This window comes from Periplaneta americana, chromosome 3 (genome assembly GCF_040183065.1).
Source record: "Periplaneta americana isolate PAMFEO1 chromosome 3, P.americana_PAMFEO1_priV1, whole genome shotgun sequence".
NCBI classification, from domain to species: Eukaryota; Metazoa; Arthropoda; class Insecta; order Blattodea; family Blattidae; genus Periplaneta; species Periplaneta americana.
In genome coordinates this window covers 42,518,287-42,543,734 of record NC_091119.1, presented here as the reverse complement: position 1 = coordinate 42,543,734, position 25,448 = coordinate 42,518,287, and the positions used below count along the sequence as shown (strand labels likewise).

The window sequence follows — 25,448 nt, the reverse complement described above, 5'->3', positions numbered from 1 at the left end:
AACGCAGAATACATATGGGAAATGCGTGTTATTATTCGGTTGAGAAGCTCTTATCATCCAGTCTGCTGTCCAAAAATCTGAAAGTTAGAATTTATAAAACAGTTATATTACCGGTTCTTCTATATGGTTGTGAAACTTGGACTCTCACTCTGAGAGAGGAACATAGGTTAAGGGTGTTTGAGAATAAAGTGCTTAGGAAAATATTTGGGGCTAACCGGGATGAAGTTACAGGAGAATGGAGAAAGTTACACAACACAGAACTGCACGCATTGTATTCTTCACCTGACATAATTAGGAACTTAAAATCCAGACATTTGAGATGGGCAGGGCATGTAGCACGTATGGGCAAATCCAGAAATACATATAGAGTGTTAGTTGGGAGACCGGAGGGAAAAAGACCTTTAGGGAGGCTGAGACGTAGATGAGAGGATGATATTAAAATGGATTTGAGGGAGGTGGGGTATGATGATAGAGACTGGATTAATCTTGCACAGGATAGGGACCGCTGGCGGGCTTATGTGAGGGCGGCAATGAACCTTCGGGTTCCTTAAAAGCCATTTGTAAGTAAGTATTATTATTATTATTATTATTATTATTATTATTACTATTATTATTATTATTATTATTATTATTATTATTATTATTATTATTATTATTATTATTATTATTATTATTATTATTATTCTCGGGAGGAAATTAAACACAGAATAAATATGGGAAATGCCTGTTATTATTCGGTTGAGAAGCTTTTATCATCCAGTCTGCTGTCAAAAAATCTGAAAGTTAGAATTTATAAAACAGTTATATTACCGGTTGTTCTTTATGGTTGTGAAACTTGGACTCTGAAGCAGTAATTAGGAGAGGGAGAGACCGATTTATTAGCGAAGTGATATCTCCATATTTTTATTACATGTGTTCGCGGGGATGTTCTGGCGACTTAGTTAGAATTAGCTTCCCACACAGGTGTTTCGTCACTTGTCAGCATCGGACAGATTTAGGGCCACCTTGAGCGGGGTTTCTTATAGAGACTCGATGAAGCATAAAAGCCGGAGTCGGACTAGACCCGTGGGAAAGATACTGCCAAGCTTGGGTTTTCCAAAGAACGGGTATTCTTGTGAGATATACAAACTAATTTGATGTTATGGGAAATCCAAAGTTTAAATTTAGAGATGACATATTTCGCGCCCAATAAGAAGAGATCTTGGTCCAGCTTATGAGGTCACTTTGGACCAATAGGGAATAGATTTTAGGCCAGTTAGTGACGTAGTTTTTAACCAATAGGATAGTTAGTTTTAGCGTAGGATAGGTTTTTATAAATAAGGGTGACGGGGAGCGGAGATGAGGACTACTATTCCGCTTCGGAGCGGAGATCATCAAAACTACTTTACATCGTGTCGGCAGCCCTACATACAGGGCAGACTAACTACTTCGTTTGGTGTCGACAGGACTACTATTTCGCTTCGTGTCATAGTGTATGGACAGAGTATTGAATTTGTAGTATCGGATAGAGCTTATTCAGAGCCGCCATAGAGTCGATACAAAAGGCGATCAACGATTGAATTATATGTCAGCCGGAAATACATATTCTAGGGTTTACCAAGTGGATAGGACAATAAACTTATAGTTTTGAAGTTTACGCGGCCTTTTATTTAAGTAGCCGGCTTGGTATTATTCCCGACATCAACCTATACCACAACCGTACCTCGGCTACCCTGAGTGAATCTCACGCAACATCGAGACGCACCCACCCTCAAATGGCGCCCAACGTGTGGTCACAATAACCACTCACCCTCAAATGGCGTCCAAAGTGGGAACCCAGCTTCTCCCCCACCCACAAATGGCGTCCAACGTGGGAACTCAACAACGATACCACCCACAAATGGCACCCAACGTGGGGCCCCAGCTCCTCCATCACCCACAAATGGCGCTTTCCAACGTGGGGCTCGAAGGAAGACAGCTGTTCCAGTGACCGGCCCCGGGTGCGAACACAGCACCAAACAACGCGGAGGACCGGACGGAGCATTTCAGCCCTGCATAGCCGAGGAACGACGCTGGAAGGCGGGAACAGAACCAAGCCATCGCGACATCACGACAACACTAGAGAAGACAACACGGGGACCACCAGAGAAGGCGACTCGGAGAGGCGGCGGCAAGTATGAATAAAAGACGTATAAATGTGTATATATGTATATGATATTTTGGGGGAATAATTATAAAGTGTATATGTTTCAATTTCCGGTGCGATATTTTGGGTGTATATATATGTGTGTATTTTTCTTTTGTGTGTGATTTTGGGGGAAAGAGTGAAATAAATGTATTGCGTAATTTGTTAGAAGTGAATAGAGTGCAAATACAGGCCTAGGTAGATTATTATTGGGAAAGCAAGCGTCGGATAGATGACAGAGTAGCATATAGATGATACTACGTAGCCATAGGAGTAAGGTAGTTAGGAAAATACGAGAAAGACGAGGGAATAGAAACAAGGGAACCATGGAGCAAAGGAAGGACGAGGAAATTATGGAAATTAGGGAGGAGGTCGAGAATAACGCAGGACAAGAAATAGAGGGAGAGCGAACGGTGGAAAAGCAACAGAGTAGAGACAGTGGCAAAGGGGAAATGACGCTAGAGCAGTTATGGGAGCAGATGAGACAATTCATGGAAAATAAATTAGACAACAATTCAAGGGAAAGTAGAGAACAAATAAAACAAATGGAAACTAAATTAGAGAATAACTCAAGGGAAAGTAGAGAGCAGATTCTGAGGGAAAGTAGAGAGCAGATAAAACAAATGGAAAATAGATTGGGGGAAAGTTCGAGAGAGATTAGAGATCAGATTGCAAAATTAGCGGAAAGAGGAAACAAGATGGAAGACAAAATAGAGAAGCTAGAGGGGAAATTAGCCGAGAATGGGATCGGAATGGAGAACCAATTGAAGATAGCTATGGATAGGATGTCAGAAAGTATGAAGGATTTAGAAGTTAGGGTTAGAGATAGCGCTACTAGAGAGAATAGCGATCTAAAATCAGCTGTTGAGGAAACGATAGTGGAGAAGGTTCGAGAAATTCAGAATTCGGTGGAAGAGAAAATAGGTGAGATGGATCAGGAAGTGGACGGTCTCAAGCGAGCCATAAAGAATAAAGAAAGGGCGGATAACGAATGTTTGGAAGAATTAAGAAGTAAACTAAACTCAATAAACGACGTACTAAATGGGGGTAGTCCCGCAAATCTAAGCGGACATAGCAGCTCGGACCGTGCAGTTTCTAGACAAGAGGGCACAAGTGAGAGCCCGGCATCAGGTAGCAACATAAATGTAAGACATGTTAACAATAGTGTTGGTGAGGAATGTCAGACCTCACGGGATGATGTGCGTAGTGAGTTGATAAATGTAAACGACAAGGCATATTTAGGCCGTCCCCAGTACCCCACTCACATTTTGAATGAGATTGGTTACCCTATTTTTGATGAGGTTGAATTTTCAAACCCACATAACTACATAAGTGAGCTAGAAACGTACTTTAGAGTAAGAGGGGTGCCGGATGACTTAAAAATGACTGTCGTACGAAAGAGCCTAAAGAGCCGACCACTCAACTGGGCGCTAGTGGCCCTAGGGGATAATGTCACTTATGAGGAATTCAGAGAAAAATTTTCGGAGAGATACTGGGGACAAAGACAACAACAAAGAATTAGGAAGGAAATTAATCAGAGCAGGTTTGACGCGGGAAGAGGCGTCTCTATGATAGACTATTTTCTTGAAATTGTTAAGAAAGGGAAAAGCCTCAATCCGCCAATACCGGATTCAGAGCTGATCCAAACTGTGATTTCGCAGTATCCCGAGAACATAAGATATAACCTGATCGTAGCAGGGCCCCGAGACTTCGGGGAAACAATAGATTTATTGACTGCGCTGGATGGTTCGGACGCCACGCACTATGAATGTAGTGGACAGGCAGATTATGAACATGGCAAAGGAAAGGGTTCAAGCCCCACCGACCAGAAAGCGGGGAAGGGGGCAAGTACAGCCTTTTCATCCCCAAGGAAAGGAGCCCAAAATCAGAGTAGCTGGGGTTGTGATAGGAGCCCCAACAATGCATATAGTCGATACCATAATGGTCAGAACGGAGGGAATAGTCCCAACAGGGAAAGAAGGATTGACCCGCCCTTTGGGGGCCCTTACAATAATATTAGGAACAACCAGAGTAGTCATAACAGGATGAGAAACGATAGAGGAGGTGTTGGTCCCGTGCGTAGGGTTAACCACATACGATGGTACACGGGAAGACAAGAGAACGGAAATAGTAGGCTTAGAACCCAACCACATTGGCTTCGAAACAGAAATTACAGACAGGGATTCTGGCAGCCTAATTTTAGCAGGGGACCGCAAAATCGAGGTGATTGGAGGAGACAAGAGCAAGAGAGAGGCAGACGAGACGTCCTACAAGAAATGGCCTCACAAGGGTGCAATAGGCCCCCTACACAGTGTAATGTGGGACAAAGTAGGAATAGAGACATGAACGGACGTCAGCAAAGTCCGGTCAGAATGAATAGGGACCGGGAACCTATAAATTGTAGAAATAGAGACGAGATAGCAGTGGAACCGACTGCATCGCACTCGGGAAACTGCTAGACAGAAGTCTTAAGGGTTCGGAGATTTCTGTAGCTAAGTGCAATAAGTCACTATCAAAAGAATCCACCAACGCGGTAAGCGTAAAGAGACAGAGCGAGATTACTAACCCAGAGTTAGAAAATAATGGGACTTATGTATTGCCTTATATAGATGCTAAAATATTTGGGATAAAGTGTTGTGTGTTGTTGGACTCGGGCTCCACAAATAATGTATGCAGCTTGGAATTTTTTCAAAAGGTTAGGGATTCAGGAATAAAACTGCAAACGTTACCCATATGTTCACTGTACTGTGCAGGCGCCCTAAGCAAGAAGAAGGAAAAGGTAAAATATCAAGTGTGGTTCGAGTTAGAGTGCGGAGAAGTGAAATTAAATGCTATTTTTCTTGTGATACAAAGGTTGACTACCGACATCATTATTGGAGTAGAAAGCTTCTATGAATGGCACGCGCTATTAGATTTCAGGGAAAACAGACTAGGGGTTACGGCAGGTAACGGCAGTGTAGGCCATGTCCCATTCAGTAGCAATAACGCTCGAGCTGAGTTAGATGAGAGAACCGCGGGAGAGATAGAATTACAGGAAGAGTTATTTTTTGTAGAGCACCTCAAAATTTGTAAGAATGTAATTATAGAGGTTAATCCTTGGGAAGGTAACGAGGTAACTAGGGGAGTGTGTCAAGTAGGCTGCGGAGAATGCGAGTTGTGTATCGGCGAATTAGTCCAGGCGAGACAATTAGGACGTAATCTCGTTAGCGGTAGGGCCAGATATTGTAACGAGATTTCGCCGGGCGATCTTAGGCAGGTAGACGCGTATAACAATAGGAAGACAGATACTTTCGAAATAGTGAGAGATAAAGTTAGCCAGGCACACGGCCTGAGTGAGAGTGAAAGAAAACGCTTAAGGGATGTTGTAGGTAGCCATTTAAATGTCTTTTCAGACGCGCCGGGTCTGTGTAGAGTGTATACACACAAAATTAAGGTGGTAGGAATGGAGGAATTTCGGCATAAATGTAGACCCATCCCCCTATCTTTAAGGGATCAGGCAGACGAAGTCATAAATGATATGTTAAAAGACGGAGTTATAGAAGTATCGGACTCGCCTTACGTAAATGCATTGTGCTGGGTTAGGAAGCCCAACGGAAGCTTAAGAGTAACGATCGATGCCCGACACGTTAACTCGTTTTCAGTTAAAGATAATTTCAGGACGGAGTCAGTGGACACTTTGTTAGGCCGTATCAGTGACTGTTCTATATTCACTAGTTTAGACTTGACCAGTTCGTATTGGCAGATTCCGCTGGACGAGGACTCGAGAAAATTCACAGCGTTCCTACATAACGGGAAAGTTTATCAGTATACCCGATGCCCATTCGGCATCGCGAGTTCTGGATCTGCGCTACTAAGGGCACTTGACATAATTTTTGGTGATTCGACGAAAGGTTTTCTGGCACAGTACATTGACGATTTTCTTATATATGGCAATAATGTGGAAAGGCATATTAGGGATATTGATTTTGTACTCACTAAATTGAGAGAGGCTGGTATGACAGTCAAGCTGGGGAAAACAGCATTTTTTAAAGCTGAGACAGTTTTCCTGGGTTACGTAATTTCGTCTGACGGGATTAGACCGGACCAAGAGAGAATTCAGAGCATTCCGAGGATCCCGCCGCCGCGGAACCGGAAACAGGTTCGTAGATATCTAGGTATCCTACAATACCAGAATCGGTTTCTCGTCAATTATGCTAAGCATGTAGCCCCACTCAGAGCATTGTTGAAGAAGGATACACCCTTCAGGTGGGGGTCGGCAGAGCAGGAAGCATTCGATCGGACGAAACTGCTTTTTGCCGACTCAATTCTGTTGGAAAGGCCTAACGACAGCCTACCTTTTCAGATTTATACGGATGCGTCTTCATATGGATATGGAGCAATTCTAAGTCAGACAGATGAAGATAATAAGCGACATGTGATTGCCACAGCTTCTAGGGGACTGTCGCGTACCGAAAGCAACGCATCAATCACGGAGCTAGAGATTTCTGCTGTATACTTCGCACTACAGAAGTTCCGTCAGTATATCTTTAATAGGCAGATAATCATATTTACCGACCATGTAAGCCTAGCGTTTCTGAGTAGATGCAAATTGACGAACTCTAGAATATCTAGATATGTGCACGAAATTTTGGCTCATGATGTGACGATTAGACATATTCTGGGGGCAGACAATATCTTTGGTGATTGTCTCTCTCGTTTGAATTCCAAATCGGGGCTACCGGAAACTATCACCGCCCCCGCGTACGAAATTGCCGTGATGAAAATTGATTCCACGAGGAATGGAGCTCTGACGGGAAAATTTCGGAGAATTGCAGATTTGCAGCAGGAGGATTCCACGATAAGGGCCTTAATGGACAAAGCTAGAGAAATCTCACAGGTGAAAGATGACGTGTATGGATTGCGCTTTGGTATCTTGTATAAATTGCATGGTAGGGATATCCAGAAGTGGAAGATATACATACCTGCGAGTATGGAGAATGAACTTATAAATAACTTTCACCTATCTATGTGTCACTCTGGGAGTGATAGGATCATTTTAACTATGTCAGAATCATTTTATATTAAGCAACTGTCAAAGAAGGTTAGGAGGGTAATATCTCGTTGCGAGGTCTGCCAGAGGGCGAAACCTCTAAATGTAAGGTATGACAATGTACCACAGGTCATTATTAGGGGTAAAAAGAATGAACTTGTAGCAGTGGACGAACACGGTCCAATGCCCACATCGTCCTTCGGACACAGGTACATATTTGTTACGTACGATGTATTCACAAAATTTGTAAAGATTTACCCTTTAAGAAATATCTCTAGCAAGTTGTGTGCTGATAAGCTGGTTAGAGACTACATACCGACTTACGGCCCGGTAACAGCGGTGCTCAGTGACAATGTGTCGGTACATAAATCGAAAGTGTTTTGCAAAAGGCTGGAAGATGCGGGCGTGAAACTATACAATTGCTCCGCATACTTTCCCAGCGGTAATCCCTGCGAAAGAGCGCTTAGGGATATATCATTGTACCTCCGTATTCTGTGTCACCGAAACCATAAGGACTGGTTTAGGCAATGTGAGGTGATTGAGAGAGTCATGAACCACTCTATCAATCCAACGACCGGAATAGCTCCGATCAAACTTATGTTAGGGATCGATCCTGATCCCCTGATAAAGAGTTTGCCGCAGGCAATACAGGAGGGTGAGCCTCCTAGTGATGAACTTCTGTGTAAACTAGCTTTCGACCGAATCAGGAAAAAGGCTGAGTATAGACTCGGTAAAGTTAAAAGATATCGCCACAAATGGGAGCCCACACCCGGCGATTTGGTATTGCTAAGGGACGTGAAGTTATCTTCCGCCCTTAGAGGACGTTACTCACGCATGGAGCTACTCTACAAAGGGCCCTACGAAATTAAGAGTAAATACGGAGACCATACTTTCGAATTGGTAGAAAGGGGAAAAAGTAAACCTGTTGGCAGGTACCACAAGCAACTCTTGCGGCCTTTCAAACAGGAGAGGTTAGGAGGCAGGAATGAGAAAGAGTAGGATGGTTAGTCTCACGCGTACAGCTAGGTGAACCTGTACAGGGCGGCTGGTACAACCAAGCACGCAGAGTGTATAATTGATCAATTAATAAATAAATGTAAATATGTGAATGAATGGTATTGTACATATGTAAATGTGGATATAAATTGTACATTGTTGTGCTTATCGTGTGAGAGTTGTGTACATAGAAAGGCTTGTGAAGATATATGTAATATTTATTGTAATTGTTTGTAGTGACATTGTAATCTCACTGTATTGTAAATAATGTGTTACCGGCTGATCGCGCGGGGGAACTATGAGGCTAGTTATAGGCAGAAAGCGGGGACATCTCATAACATTGGAAACTCTTTCGGGAATTTCCAATGGTTATGTAGATGGGCATTTGAAGCAGTAATTAGGAGAGGGAGAGACCGATTTATTAGCGAAGTGATATCTCCATATTTTTATTACATGTGTTCGCGGGGATGTTCTGGCGACTTAGTTAGAATTAGCTTCCCACACAGGTGTTTCGTCACTTGTCAGCATCGGACAGATTTAGGGCCACCTTGAGCGGGGTTTCTTATAGAGACTCGATGAAGCATAAAAGCCGGAGTCGGACTAGACCTGTGGGAAAGATACTGCCAAGCTTGGGTTTTCCAAAGAACGGGTATTCTTGTGAGATATACAAACTAATTTGATGTTATGGGAAATCCAAAGTTTAAATTTAGAGATGACATATTTCGCGCCCAATAAGAAGAGATCTTGGTCCAGCTTATGAGGTCACTTTGGACCAATAGGGAATAGATTTTAGGCCAGTTAGTGACGTAGTTTTTAACCAATAGGATAGTTAGTTTTAGCGTAGGATAGGTTTTTATAAATAAGGGTGACGGGGAGCGGAGATGAGGACTACTATTCCGCTTCGGAGCGGAGATCATCAAAACTACTTTACATCGTGTCGGCAGCCCTACATACAGGGCAGAATAACTACTTCGTTTGGTGTCGACAGGACTACTATTTCGCTTCGTGTCATAGTGTATGGACAGAGTATTGAATTTGTAGTATCGGATAGAGCTTATTCAGAGCCGCCATAGAGTCGATACAAAAGGCGATCAACGATTGAATTATATGTCAGCCGGAAATACATATTCTAGGGTTTACCAAGTGGATAGGACAATAAACTTATAGTTTTGAAGTTTACGCGGCCTTTTATTTAAGTAGCCGGCTTGGTATTATTCCCGACATCAACCTATACCACAACCGTACCTCGGCTACCCTGAGTGAATCTCACGCAACATCGAGACGCACCCACCCTCAAATGGCGCCCAACGTGTGGTCACAATAACCACTCACCCTCAAATGGCGTCCAAAGTGGGAACCCAGCTTCTCCATCACCCACAACTCTCACTTTGAGAGAGGAACATAGGTTAAGGGTGTTTGAGAATAAGGTGCTTAGGAAAATATTTGGGGCTAACCGGGATGAAGTTACAGGAGGATGGAGAAAGTTACACAACACAGAACTGCACACATTGTATTCTTCACCTGACATAATTAGGAACTTAAAATCCAGACGTTTGAGATGGGCAGGGCATGTAGCACGTATGGGCAAATCCAGAAATGCATATAGAGTGTTAGTTGGGAGACCGGAGGGAAAAAGACCTTTAGGGAGGCCGAGACGTAGATGAGAGGATGATATTAAAATGGATTTGAGGGAGTTGGGGTATGATGATAGAGACTGGATTAATCTTGCACAGGATAGGGACCGCTGGCGGGCTTATGTGAGGGCGGCAATGAACCTTCGGGTTCCTTAAAAGCCATTTGTAAGTAAGTATTATTATTATTATTATTATTATTATTATTATTATTATTATTATTATTATTATTATTATTATTATTATTATTATTCTCGGGAGGAAATTAAACACAGAATAAATATGGGAAATCCTGTTACTATTCGGTTGAGAAGCTTTTATCATCCAGTCTGCTGTCAAAAAATCTGAAAGTTAGAATTTATAAAACAGTTATATTACCGGTTGTTCTTTATGGTTGTGAAACTTGGACTCTCACTTTGAGAGAGGAACATAGATTAAGAGTGTTTGAAAATAAGGTGCTTAGGAAAATATTTGGGGCTAAGAGGGATGAAGTTACAGGAGAATGGAGAAAGTTACACAACACAGAACTGCACACATTGTATTCTTCACCTGACATAATTAGGAACATTAAATCCAGACGTTTGAGATGGGCAGGGCATGTAGCACGTATGGGCGATTTCAGAAATGTACATAGAGTGTTAGTTGGGAGGCCGGAGGGAAAAAGACCTTTAGGAAGGCCGAGACGTAGATGGGAAGATAATATTAAAATGGATTTGAGGGAGATGGGATATGATGATAGAGAATGGATTAATCTTGCTCAGGATAGGGACCAAGTGCGGGCTTATGTGAGGGCGGCAATGAACCTCCAGGTTCCTTAAAAGCCAGTAAGTAAGTATTATTATTATTATTATTATTATTATTATTATTATTATTATTATTATTATTATTATTATTATTATTATTACTGCTGCTGCTGCTACATTTTAATTGTATTATATACAGAGTGGTCCACACCTGTGAAGTAACTGTCAGCACGTCTGGCCGCGAAATCAGGTGGCCCGGGTTCAAATCCTGGTCAGGGAAAGTTACCTGGTTGAGGTTTTTTCCGGGGTTTTCTCTCAACCTAATACAAGCAAATGCTGGGTAACTTTCGGTGCTGGACCCCGGACTCATTTCACTGGCATTATCACCTTCATTTCATTCAGACGCTAAATAACCTGAGATGTTGATACAGCATCGTAAAATAGCCCAATAAAAAAAAAATACAGAGTGACCCATTTATCTTGCTCACCCAAAATAATTTTCTTCTTAGGTGCCAAATGAAAAATTGTTTTCAATGAATCATTCCAGGCCTGTTCAAAAATGCATCACAATATACCATTCTAATAACCGAAATTTTGAAGGGTGCAAAAGAGTATGGAACTGATAGTGTACATTCTTATTGCAAATCCGAGTTAAAATGACACTTCGTGGCATTGCAATACTGTTATTAGGCTTAAATTTTTTGGTGGTACCTAAATGGCAGATGATATATCAAGTTGGTAAGAATCCCCTTTTCTGATCTTTTGGAGGCCATTCATTTGAGGAACAGAATGGCTATGTGATACTGACATGATGGATGTCCAGCACATAACACCTTAACAACCCATCGTGTTCTGTACCGAAAATATCCTGGTATGTGGATTGATGTGGTAGACCAGATAGTTGGACTGATCGTTTTTCTGACCTTACGCCACTAGACTTTTTTGTTTGGGGAGCTGTCAAGGATGCTGTCTATCGAGTTGTTTTAGCAACACCAGAGGACATGGAGCAACGTATTACTAAGCTTTCCATGAAATTATGTTTTCTTTCTGTAAACAGCCCCAGGGAAACTTACTTTCTGGTGGCTCTTGTAATTGCGGTCGAGTGGCCAAAAGTACTTGTTTTGACATTATTGACATGGTGGAAGAAAAAAAATTAACTTTTGTATCTCCCCCATGATCTTATTAGATCTTTCATTTTAATAATTCTCCTTATAGTTACTTTAAAGAAAATGTGATTACAGATCTAGGGAGACTGTGTTTTTAAATTATGTTCACCTTTTTTAATTAAACTTTTTATGCAGTCACTTAAAATAACAGTTGTTGACACACTTATAAATAAAGCAACTATGTACTACTACTCCTGTTACTGCCACTACCACTGAAAGCTCCCTTCCTCCACCACCGCCACCGCCACCGCCGCCGCTGCCGCCACCACCACCACCACCACCACCACCACCACCACCACCACCACCACCACCACCACCACCACCACCACCACCACCACCACCACCACCACCACAAACTCCTCCACTGTTGCCACTGCCACCACGTAAAATTTTAACTTGTTTCCTGTTGCTGACAATGAAGTGTGTGAAATGTTGCAGTGGTTCCAGTACAAGTTGTAACAGAGAACTGTTGGATCTCCAACTCTTCAAATCCACACCAAGTCTCATCTCGCATGGTGCTTCTGCGGAACACGTGTCCTGTGGATCTATCTGTTGAGATTCAGGCGCAGATGGATGCTGGAAACAACTCTCGTAGTCAGCGGTCTGCTCATGGAGGCTTCAGCTTCCAAGTGAACAAAGAGTACGAGAGTCTGGGCCAGTTCTATGTGCACTGTCGTCTGGGGCTGTGCACGTCTGATCCAGCTCATGTGAAAGGAAATCTGATAATGGTGAGTACAATGAGTGACATGCATTACATATTTTTTTTCTTTGAATAGATTCTACAATCTTCAATAAGATGAAGAAGAAAGCACATACTTTGATAAAAATCTCTTGATGTCGTTTTAGCAGGATATAATATCTACTGTATATATTGTAGTCATAGTAATTTACATTACTTATTAATGAAGAAAAATTCGTTCCAGTACCGGGAATCGAACCCAGGACCCTCAGCTTGGTGCGCTAAGTGCTCTTACCATCTGAGCTATGCTGAGACCTGATCCACAGCACTGGTCGAACTCTCCTCCTTTGTATTGTCCTTTGTTCGACTGCTGCTGCTGCTCCTGCTCTATTAATTTGCGCCATTCTGTCTCTAGCATTCCAATAAAGTGCCATTATGAGAGTTTAGCTTATTACAGAGGAGAAAATGTTGTTTGTTCAAAATGTCATTTTCGTTACATATTGGGCAGTTTGTTGAGCCGTTCAGTTAGACAGTCATGTCCTGTAAACAGTCGGAAATGTGCTAACGCTTGCCTTCGAGATTTTGTTAAAATGTGTCTTTCTTCATTGACTTTCTGAAACAGTTTGCCTTTCAGTTCTTCAGCATTGTTTATTTCCAGTCTCCTGTAATCCCTTTTTAATTTGTATTTCTACATTGAAGATAGGCAGTTATTATTCGGTTGAGAAGCTTTTGTCATCTAGTCTGCTGTCAAAAAATCTGAAAGTTAGAATTTACAAACAGTTATATTACCGGTTGTTCTGTATGGCTGTGAAACTTGGACTCTCACTTTGAGAGAGGAACAGAGATTAAGGGTGTTTGAGAATAAGGTTCTTAGGAAAATATTTGGGGCTAAGAGGGATGAAGTTACAGGAGAATGGAGAAAGTTTCACAACGCAGAGCTGCATGCATTGTATTCTTCACCTAACATAATTAGGAACATTAAATCCAGACGTTTGAGATGGGCAGGGCATATAGCATGTATAGGCGAATCCAGAAATGCATGTAGAATGTTAGTTGGGAGGCCGGAGGGATAAAAGACCTTTGGGGAAGCCGAGACGTAGATGGGAAGATAACATTAAAATGGATTTGAGGGAGGTGGGATATGATGGTAGAGACTGGATTAATCTTGCTCAGGATAGGGACCAGTAGCGGGCTTATGTGAGGGCGGCAGTGATCCTCCGGGTTCCTTAAAAGCCAGTAAGTAAGTAAGTCAGTACATTGAAGATAGGCATTCCTTTAATTTCGGCACCTTTTTCTTTTATCTAATTTGTCAACTTCTTCATTGCCAAGCAGACCCATATTTCTAGATTTTATTCTTTTGTACAGTTTTCTTATATCTTGTAGGTTTTCTGATGATTTGTTGTTATTGAATATAATCTCTTGCTACCTTAGAATCTGCTAGAATTACAATTTTTTTTTCTATGTGGCTTGTTTAAGACATTAAGTACAGCTTTTTTTCTTGGCATATTTGCGAAAATTCTGCTATACCACGAGTCAATTGGATATCTTTCTTCTATTGTTTCTATGCTTGGCATCTTCAGCACTTTTGGTGAACCCTCTGATTGAGGTTCTGCCTGACATGTACATCTATTATCAGGCAGTACATCTGACTTGACGATATGTGTCAGAGGAAGAACAATAATTGTTTGTATGCCTCTGAAGTCTGACTAGTGTAATATGTAGCTAGTCGGTGATGTATGCAATGGAGGGGAAAGAAACTGACCAGCCTACCCCATTATCTCCTGGCCTAGTTGCCTCATAAGTGGTGCCATGTTGTATCATTTGAGAGGTTTAGACCTGCCTTTGAACAGTTGACTAAACAACAACGTAATTATTTCATTTCATTCATTAGACATACGTAAATCTTGCGGCAGTTGTATTTATTTATCCTAATTGCATTACCCTAATTCCAGAATAGCCTTTGAGAGGAAAGTTTTAAGTCGTATTTGGTGACCATTTAAAGAAAATGTTTGGAGAACAAGGTGTAATAAGAAGCTATATGATCTGTGTAAAGAACCATGCAGCTCTATAACATTGAACTGAAAAAACTGAAAAATTTTATATAGCAATATTGAAGGCAAATGACATGCAGGCAAACCAAGGAACAAATGGATCAATGCCATGAAGAAGGATGCTAAATAGTTACGAATAAGGAATTGGGAAAGGATGGCGCATTTTAGACGCATTTGGAGATGCTTGTTGCTTGATACGGGAGGCCAAGGTCCCCGATATTGGACTGTTGTGCCATAGGAGAAGAAGAACTTTTGTATAAACATCACACACCATCATAAGGATTTCCTCAAATCCCTCGTCATTTTATTGTGTAAAAAGATGCAGTTATATTGTCAGACTCCAAAGCAGCTATTCTATCAATCGTCTCTAAACACACACCTTCATCTCAAACAGCAGAAATAACTAAAATGCTCTCTCAATTAATATCACTCAATAAAAGAATTGTATTCCAATGGATACCATCCCATTGTGGAATCCTGGGAAACGAGAATGCAGATGCTTTAGCAAAGAAGGGCAGCACTGATACTTACAGACCTGTTACTAAATCTACGTATTACTCTGTGAAAATATTTATTAAATCTACATACTTAGACTTCAACAAACAAAATTTGATAACACAATCTCAAGGGAAAAAATGGAACTCTCTGCATTATAATCCACAGTTGATTTCCGATTTACCACGCAAATCGTCTGTAGCTGCATTTAGATTGGCAACAGGCCATGATTGTTTGGCCAAACACCTGCATAGAATTGGAATATATCAGTCCCCTAACTGCCCATTGTGCAACTCAAACCAAGAAATGGATTCGGAACACCTCAAAATCTGTGCTTCATTGGCTGGTCATGATAATATCTTTGAAAAATATTGGAGTGCAAGAGGTCAAATGACTTTATTGTCAAACGCCTGGCATTAGAAAACAACAACAATAACAACATATGAATAATTGAAAGAGTGAGAATGATATAATCCTAAGCCACAAAGACAAAATTTCACAGAAGAGCATATTAAAAGTTTAGAGTCCAGTGCTATTAGTTGTGATATGATAATTTCTTCAAAATATGTACATCTCTGTTATTTGTTCAGTAAATTTTATATTTTACTGTAGCACTGCTACTTACAGACCTGTTACTAAATCTGCATATTACTCCGTGAAAAGATTTATTAAATCTACATACTTAGACTTCAACAAACAAAATTTGATAATACAATCTCAAGGGAAAAAATGAAACTCTCTGCATCATAATCCACAGTTAATTCCCGATTTACCACGAAAATCGTCTGAAGCTGCATTTAGATTGGCAACAGGCCATGACTATTTGGCCAAACACCTGCATAGAATTGGAATATATCAGTCCCCTAACTGCCCATTGTGCAACTCAAACCAAGAAATGGATTCGGAACACCTCAAAATTTGTGCTTCAGTGGCTGACCATGATAATATCTTTGAAAAATATTGGAGTGCAAGAGGTCAAATGACTTTACTGTCAAATACCTGGCATTAGAAAACAACAACATATTTTACTAGTAGCTTCCCCAAATGTGTAAGAAATGAATTTACACAAACTATTGTTGTTAGAAGTGTGACTTTAGACTATCTTATTCTCACCCCTTCAGTTCTTAATGAAATGTAATATATCTCGTGTGTTGCTTTTTTACAGTGCGTGGATCCAAGACAGTATTGTTCACGTCAGAGTTTGCGTCCATTTCTGGACAAGGCTGTATCCACAGCACAGCAATTGGCAAGTAAGGGCCCTCTTCGACCTGTGCCCAGACGGAGGCGAGTTCCTACTGTACAAGGTAAGGGAAGTTATCACAAATTTACACTTAACGGTATCTTGTTGCTATGAACACCCACCAGGAACGACCGCTAGATGGAAGTACAGTAGCTCCATGCAATTCAAATGAGAGTTATAACATGATTTTTTATGTAGTAACTACAGTAGATGTATGTTTTTCAAGGAGCAATTGTTGAAGAAATATTTTTGAGAGAGCTCCAGGATCAAGGAACTTTTTACACTTAACTATATCTTTCTGCCATTTATTTTCAGTACTTTGCGTTAATATTATTAATCTTACAGTTCAAGTGAATGTTTTGACTTAGAAATGTTACAGTTTTTTGAAACTGGAAAAATGAATATTAACTCGTCTGTAACACCTGTGACAGAATGTGTGTAACATCCATGACATGGAATAAACAGCTATAAAATATTTACTGATTATGTTTTTTGAACTAATTGGATGTCATGAGATTTGCATAGCTTTCACATGAACACTATGAGAATGAATCTCATTTTGCTTGAGGTATAGACCTGAGTTTTACACTGTTTGTTAATAAGGTATAAGGTGAGTTCACAAATCTTGTAACATCTGTGACAGAACCTTTTCTTTATTTTATGTAATAATAATAATAATAATAATAATAATAATAATAATAATACATTTTAATCAACAATTTTTTTCTGTTTTAATGATACTGATCTTCTAAATTGATTCTAATAATGAAAGTTGACAAAAGTCATTTCATTTTCAATGCATAGAGTTTGAAAATAGTAAAAATGTAACACCCTTGACAACTGGAATGGCTGTATGATTTTTTTTTTTTTTTTTTGCATAAAAACAGCCATACAGTCCCAACATAGCCATTTTCAGTCATAAAACAATCTACTTTATAAGATGTGCGGACTGTTTGAAAACATTTTTTTTTTCTAATGGTAGGTATTTATTTAACTTGAGTCATTCCATTGAAACATCCCCATCTATGAATGACGCTCCAATGCTGCATTTCTTTTTGCCATCATAGTCATTGCCGTAAGTGTGATACCAGAAATAGTAATGGGCTGAGTCTTGATGGTAGTCCTCCTGTATGTAGGCAGCAAATTTCGCGAGATTGTCCACAAGTAGCATATACACAGGTGCTCTTGTTTACTACACATGTGCAATGTGTTGCATCTGAAACTTAATAAAATTAGTTGGCCAATTTTTTTTTTTTTTTTTTAAATTGTATACCCCGGAAGGTAAACTACATGTTGATAATTAATTGAGCAATGGTGAAATACTGGTAGTGGAAACAGGAGTACTTTACAAAAACCTAACATCAAGCACCATCTTTGTCTATCACAGAGGAGGAATCTGGGCGAGCCTCATAGCCTTGGTTCAACTGTTTGGGAGAATGATCTATAACACAATATTTTGGTCCCAATTCTGTATTTTTAATTTTGTCCTTGTGTAATTTTTCTCATTATAGTTTATCAGACTATGTGAAGTGGATTTCTCTTTTGTTTAGTTGCATCTAGTTCAGAGGCACCTGCTGAGGGACGCCCAAAAATTATTTATGTTGGAGTATCGACAGAAGTAACAGTTGGAATTGCACTAGCTTCATTTGCTATTGGTGTTGGACTGACAGGAGCTTTATGGTGTATCCACATGAAAACAGGTACGTAAATCTGTTGTAAAGAAAAAATGTACACTGAGAGAAATTGTTATACAAGGAGATGCTAGGAAGTCATATGTGTAAAGCAATCAAATAACGTCTGGAACTCGCAGGATTATTCTCTAGAAGAATTGTTATTCAAATTAATGGAATAAATGTAATGGGCAACATACATAGATTGTATTTTCCACAGAAAACAGGTTTTTTTTTAGTGGGAAGTATCTATACTAATAATAAATCTGTAGCCGAAATTTTTCTGGTAATTTTCGATTTTCCAAAAATAATTGGTCCTAACATATATAATTAACCACCCTGAAACCGAAAATCCCTGTTTTGAAATTTTTGTTTGTATGTCTGTCTGTATGTTTGTTACCTTTTCACGCGATAATAGCTGAACGGATTTCGATGAAAATTGGAATATAAATTAAGTTCGTTGTAACTTAGATTTTAGGCTATATGGCATTCAAAATACATTATTTAAAAGGGGGGTTATAAGGGGGCCTGAATTAAATAAATCGAAATATCTCGCTTATTATTGATTTTTGTGAAAAATGTTACATAACAAAAGTTTCTTTAAAAATAATTTGCGATAAGTTTTATTCCTTGAAAAATTTTGATAGGACTTACATTTAATGAGATAAATGAGTTTTAAAATTAAAATAACTGCCATCTATGGCCATATAATGAAATTAAAAAACAAATGACTTCGTCTATAAGGGGCCTTGGACAGCAACAATCGAAAGCTATGAAAGATAGCCTACAGATAATGTTTCTGTGTTTGTATGAAGTAATATCGGAAGCTAAATTAACCGATTTCTATAATTAATTATTATTTCACCATTGGAAAGTGTAGTTTCTCTAGATGGATATAATGCTATAATGTTATTACAGTAACTTATAATATATAATATAATATAATATAATGTTATTACAGTAATATATAATATAATATAATATAATATAATATAATATAATATAATATAATATAATATAATATAATATAATATAATATAATATAATATAATATAATTTAAGTTATTTGAAGGGTTCACAACCATAGTGGGCCAAGCGCCATTTACTGAATACGTAGAAAACAAGGGTTAAAATTAAGTTATTACCATAATTCAATGGAAGCCTATAACAAGTGAAATAAAATATACACATTAAATCTAAATGATGTCAATCTTCATTAAACTATGGTTGCATGTAATAAAAATTAAGAAACATGTTAAAGGAATTGTCATTGCACCAAATGAGTGTCTCTGGACCAAAATGATCGCATTTTAATTATTTGGATGCAATTTAAATTAAGTAACATATTAAACGATATATCCTTCTATCAAACACGAATGTTCCCTGGATCAAACGTCCTATTTTAATTATGTAATTACTTTATATTTATTTCTAACGGGTGCAGCGGAGCGCACGGGTACGGCTAGTAATTTAATATAATAGGCTACTAGGTATTACTCAAAATATCAGCCGAATTTGAATACTGGTAGTGATATGTACCTGCACCACTAGATGTTGCTTGGTGTATCTTTCAACTACTAGTCTGCCAACTGACGTCTATAAGTTTACGAGTTTTGACTGTGTTCTTGTGTGTTTGCGATTTTGAAAATAGTTGATGTTAAGGAACAAAGAATTCGCATATATTCTGCTTCAAGCCAACAAAACTGTGGCTGAAGCCCACTGAATACTAAAGGAAGCTTTTTTAAGCCAAGCAATAACATTTGATTGGTTTAAGTTTTTCAAAGATGGTCAACGATTTGTGGAAGATGACAAATATTCGAGTCAAGTGTAATCATGCACAAATCAGGAAATGATCGCGAAAGTACGTAAATTATCCTTGAGGTTAGAAGGCAGACTATCAACGATATTTTTAATCACATTTCACTGTCATATGGAACATGCCAACGCATTTTAGCAGATGAACAGAACATGAGATGAATTGCAACTAACTTATCTCTTGAACACCTCACTTGTTCTGAGGAACTTTCTGACAAAAAATAACATGACTGCTGTCCCCCAGGCTGTCTACTCGCCTGACCTGGTTTTCTGTGGCTTCGTCCCTAAAATGAAACACAAGTTGAAAGGGTAGTGTTTTGACTATTGAAGAGATCTAAATGTGCTAAACATGTTAATGCTGGTTTATGAAAATGAGGAAATGCATGAACCATTGTATACAAGTCCAAAACAACTTTGAAGTGATGGTGGAAATTTTAGAGTAAGTATTCATATTTTTACTAGCAAATTCTTGGATATTTTTGGTAGCACTTTGAAAACTTGAGAAATTTTTGTTTTCCTTGATATAAATGCAATTAAAATACACAGTGTTCTGCTAAAATGAACCTAATTTAAATTGCCTGGAAAAAGTTAGAAGTTAAAGATATAATGAAACAGAAGGTGCCATCTGAAAGGAAAACTCGTCAATTTTTGTAGCCTTGCAAACAATGTGCAGAGATGATATCTTTAAATTTACTACTTGAACTCGCCCGTTTCGAAGGGATGTTGGATGAGTTTAAATAGGAAAATGTGAAATTCCCTGTTCCTACAGCGCGCAAAAATTTAATTCGAGTGATAGATAGTATCATGACTATTACCGCTGAGCACTGCTGTTGCACAATGGATTCTGCGAAATGCAAGCAAAATATTCTTATGCTTAAATCATCGAGCATTACTTCATTGTCTTCATATTTGTAACGTTGGCTACACTGCTCTTCATGCCGCATGACTCGACTGCCATTTAAAATTGTCATAAGGTTACGAAAACTTTCAGTATTTTTACGCTATTATGTATTACTATATTACAGCAATTATGGACTGATTAATGTACATTACCGTATTCAGTACAAAAAATATACATTATACGTATTTCAAAACTTTATTTTTAATTATCTATATGAAAATTACTAAATTTCAACATGGAAAAAATGTTTGTGCAGTACAGTGTGTCTTTACACAACCTATAAACGTATTTTCCAATTATCTGGCAAAATCAGTTATCTGGCACTGACTTTGTCCCACAGTTGCCGGATACGAGGAATTCTACTGTAATATTATTTCATGTAATGTGAATTATTGATTTGCAGATCCATTTCGGAGACAGGTAGACAAGCAGCTGCCAGGAGCAAGAGCTGGCGTTGGAGCAGGCGTTGTGACCGGCTGCAACCTGTCACCGCACAGCGGCTGCTCATCCACCAACTCGCAGGCGGCCATGACAGCAACCTGACCCCAGGATAAGGTCTGCCAGTCTGCTAGTGCATGATGAAAGGACACCCCTGAGATTCAGTACAATCATTTTACAAAACAATAGGACTGAGAAGGGTATATAATTATAGGGGGTGACTAAGCAAGGGTGTTGCTGATTAGTACACAAAGATAATATTCTGTGATGAAATAATAAGCTTCCAACTTTATATATATTGCAGCGTATATCTTTGTGTTGAGGTTGGCAGTCATTGCTACATTCTTGCTGTTTCTCTCTGTCAAGTCTCTACTACTATAAGCATCTTGACTTTTTTTTTCTGTGTGTTTTTGTAAGCCACCTTCTAAATGCAGTAATGTCTTGGTTCACTATTATGGCATGAAAAAACGTGCTCATACATAGGTGTCTCCTTTCATTGCCAACACTCGTTTTTCTCTCGTTCTATCTGTCTTTACCTGAAACATCGACTTGCGAAAATGATTCACAGTTAAAAAATGAATGTAACTACTATAACCGTACAATATTTGAAACTTTGAATCAGGAAGTTGATTTACCTCAGTTGACCTCTCGTATTTGCTCAATCCAACCATTTTTTCTACTACTGTAAAATGGTTCTGAAAGTTGAAGTGGTGGTGATGATTCTTCACAATCAGACGGCAACATTTAGGGCAGTAAGAAAGCACAGTTGTCCATTTATGAACAGGAACCACAAGGGAAGTTTTTTTATGTAATAGTGAACATGATTTTGCTAATGCATCTTAGCCAAAGATCATGAATAACTGATGAACGTTTACATAGATGGAATATTATAAATCTTATTGTTGGAGAGAGATCAGTTAATATCGAACATGAGTGTAATGTAGTACCAGTTCTCATTTTAATTCTTATCCGAATTGTGCTGTTCAGATAACAAGACAAGGTCTATTATATTTTAAGCAAAGACACAGTAACAACGTTATCATGTTATTGCAGGTTTCCATTACACATTTAAGGGATGCAGAGGTATCAATGACTTTCGTCATTCCATAATAAAGATGTTGACCTCATGTCCTTTTTACAAGCTATAACTAGCAATAACCAAAACAAACTCAGACACATTACTTACATAATATGTACTAGTGTACTAGTAAAGTGAATTGAATTGAATTGAATTGAATTGAAAGAGGAGAAGTGGGAGGAGAAATTTAAAAGGTACGCAAAACGCGTCCTTGCAAAGGGTTCGGGGCTGAAAGAAACTGAATATGTGAGCTCCAAGCCTGTTGGCCACTTGTCTCACTCCGGGTTATACTGTTCCACTGAAGGAGCTCTAGAAAATTTTGAAGGGGAAAGTCGAAAATGGACGTAACCTCTTAGGTACCACATATGGGAGGGGAGGGAAATGTGAACAAAGTGATCACGGGACAGGACGAGGAAGAAATGGCAGATGTAAGTCTGCACATTGAAAGGAATTTTGCCATTTCGCAGTGCAAGTGGAGTCGAGAAGACTCAGCCATCTGTTGTTCCATGACAAGGCAGGTGAAGGCTGTCAGAAGAGACGCCGTGAATTCTAAATCTGCAAATTGCAAGGTTCTCTGTCCTTTTGCAATGCGACTAGACGAGTGACCTCGCCCATTTAAGAGGTATTTTATAGATTCTGAACCAGGGCATTTACTTTGTTTTGTTAGAAAATGAGGAAATTTATGGGGAAGGGCATATAGGTCCGTGGCCCATTCCTCTTAGGGCTCATCCTGACATTTGTCTTAACGCCTTAGGAAAACCATGGAAATACCTTAGGCAGGATGAGTTGTCTCAATATAAGAGACTAGCCGATTGCTTTTAGGTAGGGGAAGTAGTAAAGTGCTTTGACTTCAGGCTTTTATGGACCTAAATGTTGAAGGGATAATATTGCTGTCAGTTAAGTTTTCATTTTACTTTTGGGCGTTTAGAAAGTCATCCTTGATTTTAGTAATTACTCTTGGTGTTAGTTACTGTACAGACCTAAAAGTACAGACCCAGAAACAAAATTTGGGTTTCCATCAGGAAAGAAAATAAAACTGTTGATCTGATGTAGTGTATTTACTACATGTTAAAAATTCCGTTTTAAATAATAAAGGAAAATAAGAGAAAAATTGTATATGCAGACATGCTGTTAACTTCATTCTCAACTCGTAAAAGATGTCACCATAATGATTGTGGTGACCTACTTCTGATATAAAAAAGTGGGAACACGTCGATTCAGAATCTCATAGTCCACAGCTCCACTGAATTACACTTAGATTCACAAATTGAAAAGAATGTCAATTACACAAGACCAATAAAGAGGAAGCTAGTACCTTTGCTATAATGTTTTCAGCTTTAGAAACCAACCAGTTCAACTTTTGATATTCTTCAGTGAAAGTTACATATTGCTTTAGATTTTATTTGCAACTCTGATAAAGACGTGGAAATAGAAAATTATATTTGGAAGTATCGAGAAATTTAAATACTATATGTGTATGAAGAAAAATATTCTAAGCTGCATTGGCACTCTTCATTAAAATTGGTTGTATTGTGAAAATTTTCCAGACATATTGATCCCAAACTGTGCATCTTTATTTATTCACTTATAAAATATGTCGTAATCTGTGTACAAATTTGTCATTGTTTGTGATGTGTTAAATATTTTTTTTTTTAGTTTTATAATGTCAGCTTTTGCAGAACTTGGAAACTTCATCACAACTCATTCACTGCAGAAGTATCATTTATACTTTTCTCTTATTTGCAATGTAAACGAAAATAACTGTAACTGTTCAGTGGCTGTTTTTCTGCCCACTATTAAAATAATACCTGAAATTGTTTGGAATTATGGTACTCCTCTTTCGAAATGGAAAAGGAAGAGGTTCTTAATAGGATCACCAGGAGAATAATACTGACAGTTCTCTGTGGTGTTGCCAACAAGCACTAACCATTACATTATACAAATCTGAAGCCTTATCCATAGGATACATTTGCACGAATTAGACTGCTCTATATATAACCACAAGAAAAATTAAAAAATTTTCATTGGACAAAGACATAGACCACAGGCGTGGTTTTGTGTACCCTTAGCAATCTGACAGCACTTTTTTCTCTTTCGTGGAAATGCGACAATACTGATTATCATGATGGCATAAACAAGTCTGTAATAAGATAGACAAATTCAACTTGTAGAACTTTCACTTCTCCACATTCACGGGAGTTATTACAGCCACTCATTTATAGTCCAAGTATATTTGCAAGTAATTGGAATATATCAGTCCCCTAACTGCCCATCGAGCAACTCAAACCAAGAAATGGATTCGGATCACATCAAAATCTGTCCTTCAGTGGCTGACCATGATAATATCTTTGAAAAATATTGGAGTGCAGGAGGTCAAATGGCTTTATTGTCCAATGCCTGGCATTAGAAAACAATAACAACATATTTGCAAGTCATTGCACGTGGGAGATATTGTAATTTCGTGTTGTGAATTGCATTTTTAATTAGTGAAGCTTGTGTAATGGAAACCTGCACTCAGATACGAAAGTTTCACCCTACAGTATTTTTATATGAATTGCTTCAAGCTCAAGTTATGAATTTTGCATTAACTGATCTCTCTAGGATGGGTTCCGAAAATGGCGTGAAGGTATTTTAGGTGCACCATAAGTATTTATTTCATATCCAGTGGACTTCTGATCGTGTAGGTGTTAATTATTATAATATTTATTACATTATCACTACTATTTAATTTCGACAGACGAAGTATGTGTGAATGGAACTTGTGTACTTTTCATGTTCTCCATGATTGTCTTAGTATTAGGAAATCTTCACAATGTATACATCTCTGTTCCATGTACACAGTTCATCCCTACAGGATCATCAGTGTTTCCTCCATTATTACAAAAAGTATTTCTTGTATCTACTTTCAACCCTTGTCTCTAGCACATTTTTCAAGCAGGTAATTGTTAATCCTTCATAACTGCAACTGCAGGGGTGGAAGAAATCCAACGTCAGGTGTGTGTGTGTGTGTGTGTGTGTGTGTGTGTGTGTGTGTGTGTGCGTGCGTGCGTGCGTGCGTGCGTGCGTGCGTGCGTGCGTGCTACACATAGATTTGTAGAATTCGTTGTGTGCTGAAACAATTGCCTTTCATTTGAATGTGTGGTGATATGAAAAGTTTGCAAATTTTTGCAACCACATACTTGTACCATCTTCTGGGATATGGATCACATATAGTCATCGTCGTCATGATGATGATTACTATTATTATTATTATTATTATTATTATTATTATTATTATTATTATTATTATTATCATCATCATCATTATCTCAAACAGCAGAAATAACTAAAATGCTCTCTCAATATCACTCTA

At 38.8% G+C, this 25,448-nt stretch overlaps 1 protein-coding gene across 1 annotated transcript in view; it reads left to right on the top strand.

The window, feature by feature from the left end:
- The window catches only part of LOC138695956 (transforming growth factor beta receptor type 3-like), a 62,863-nt gene extending 37,776 nt beyond the window's left edge, over positions 1 to 25,087 (top strand). The window contains exons 12-15 of the mRNA XM_069820370.1: positions 12,168 to 12,457; positions 16,120 to 16,258; positions 17,745 to 17,894; positions 20,984 to 25,087. Coding sequence (XP_069676471.1) covers positions 12,168 to 12,457; positions 16,120 to 16,258; positions 17,745 to 17,894; positions 20,984 to 21,123 — 719 coding nt within the window. The 3' untranslated portion in view covers positions 21,124 to 25,087. The remainder of the gene's footprint in view (positions 1 to 12,167; positions 12,458 to 16,119; positions 16,259 to 17,744; positions 17,895 to 20,983) is intronic.
- Positions 25,088 to 25,448: the final 361 nt, after the last annotated feature.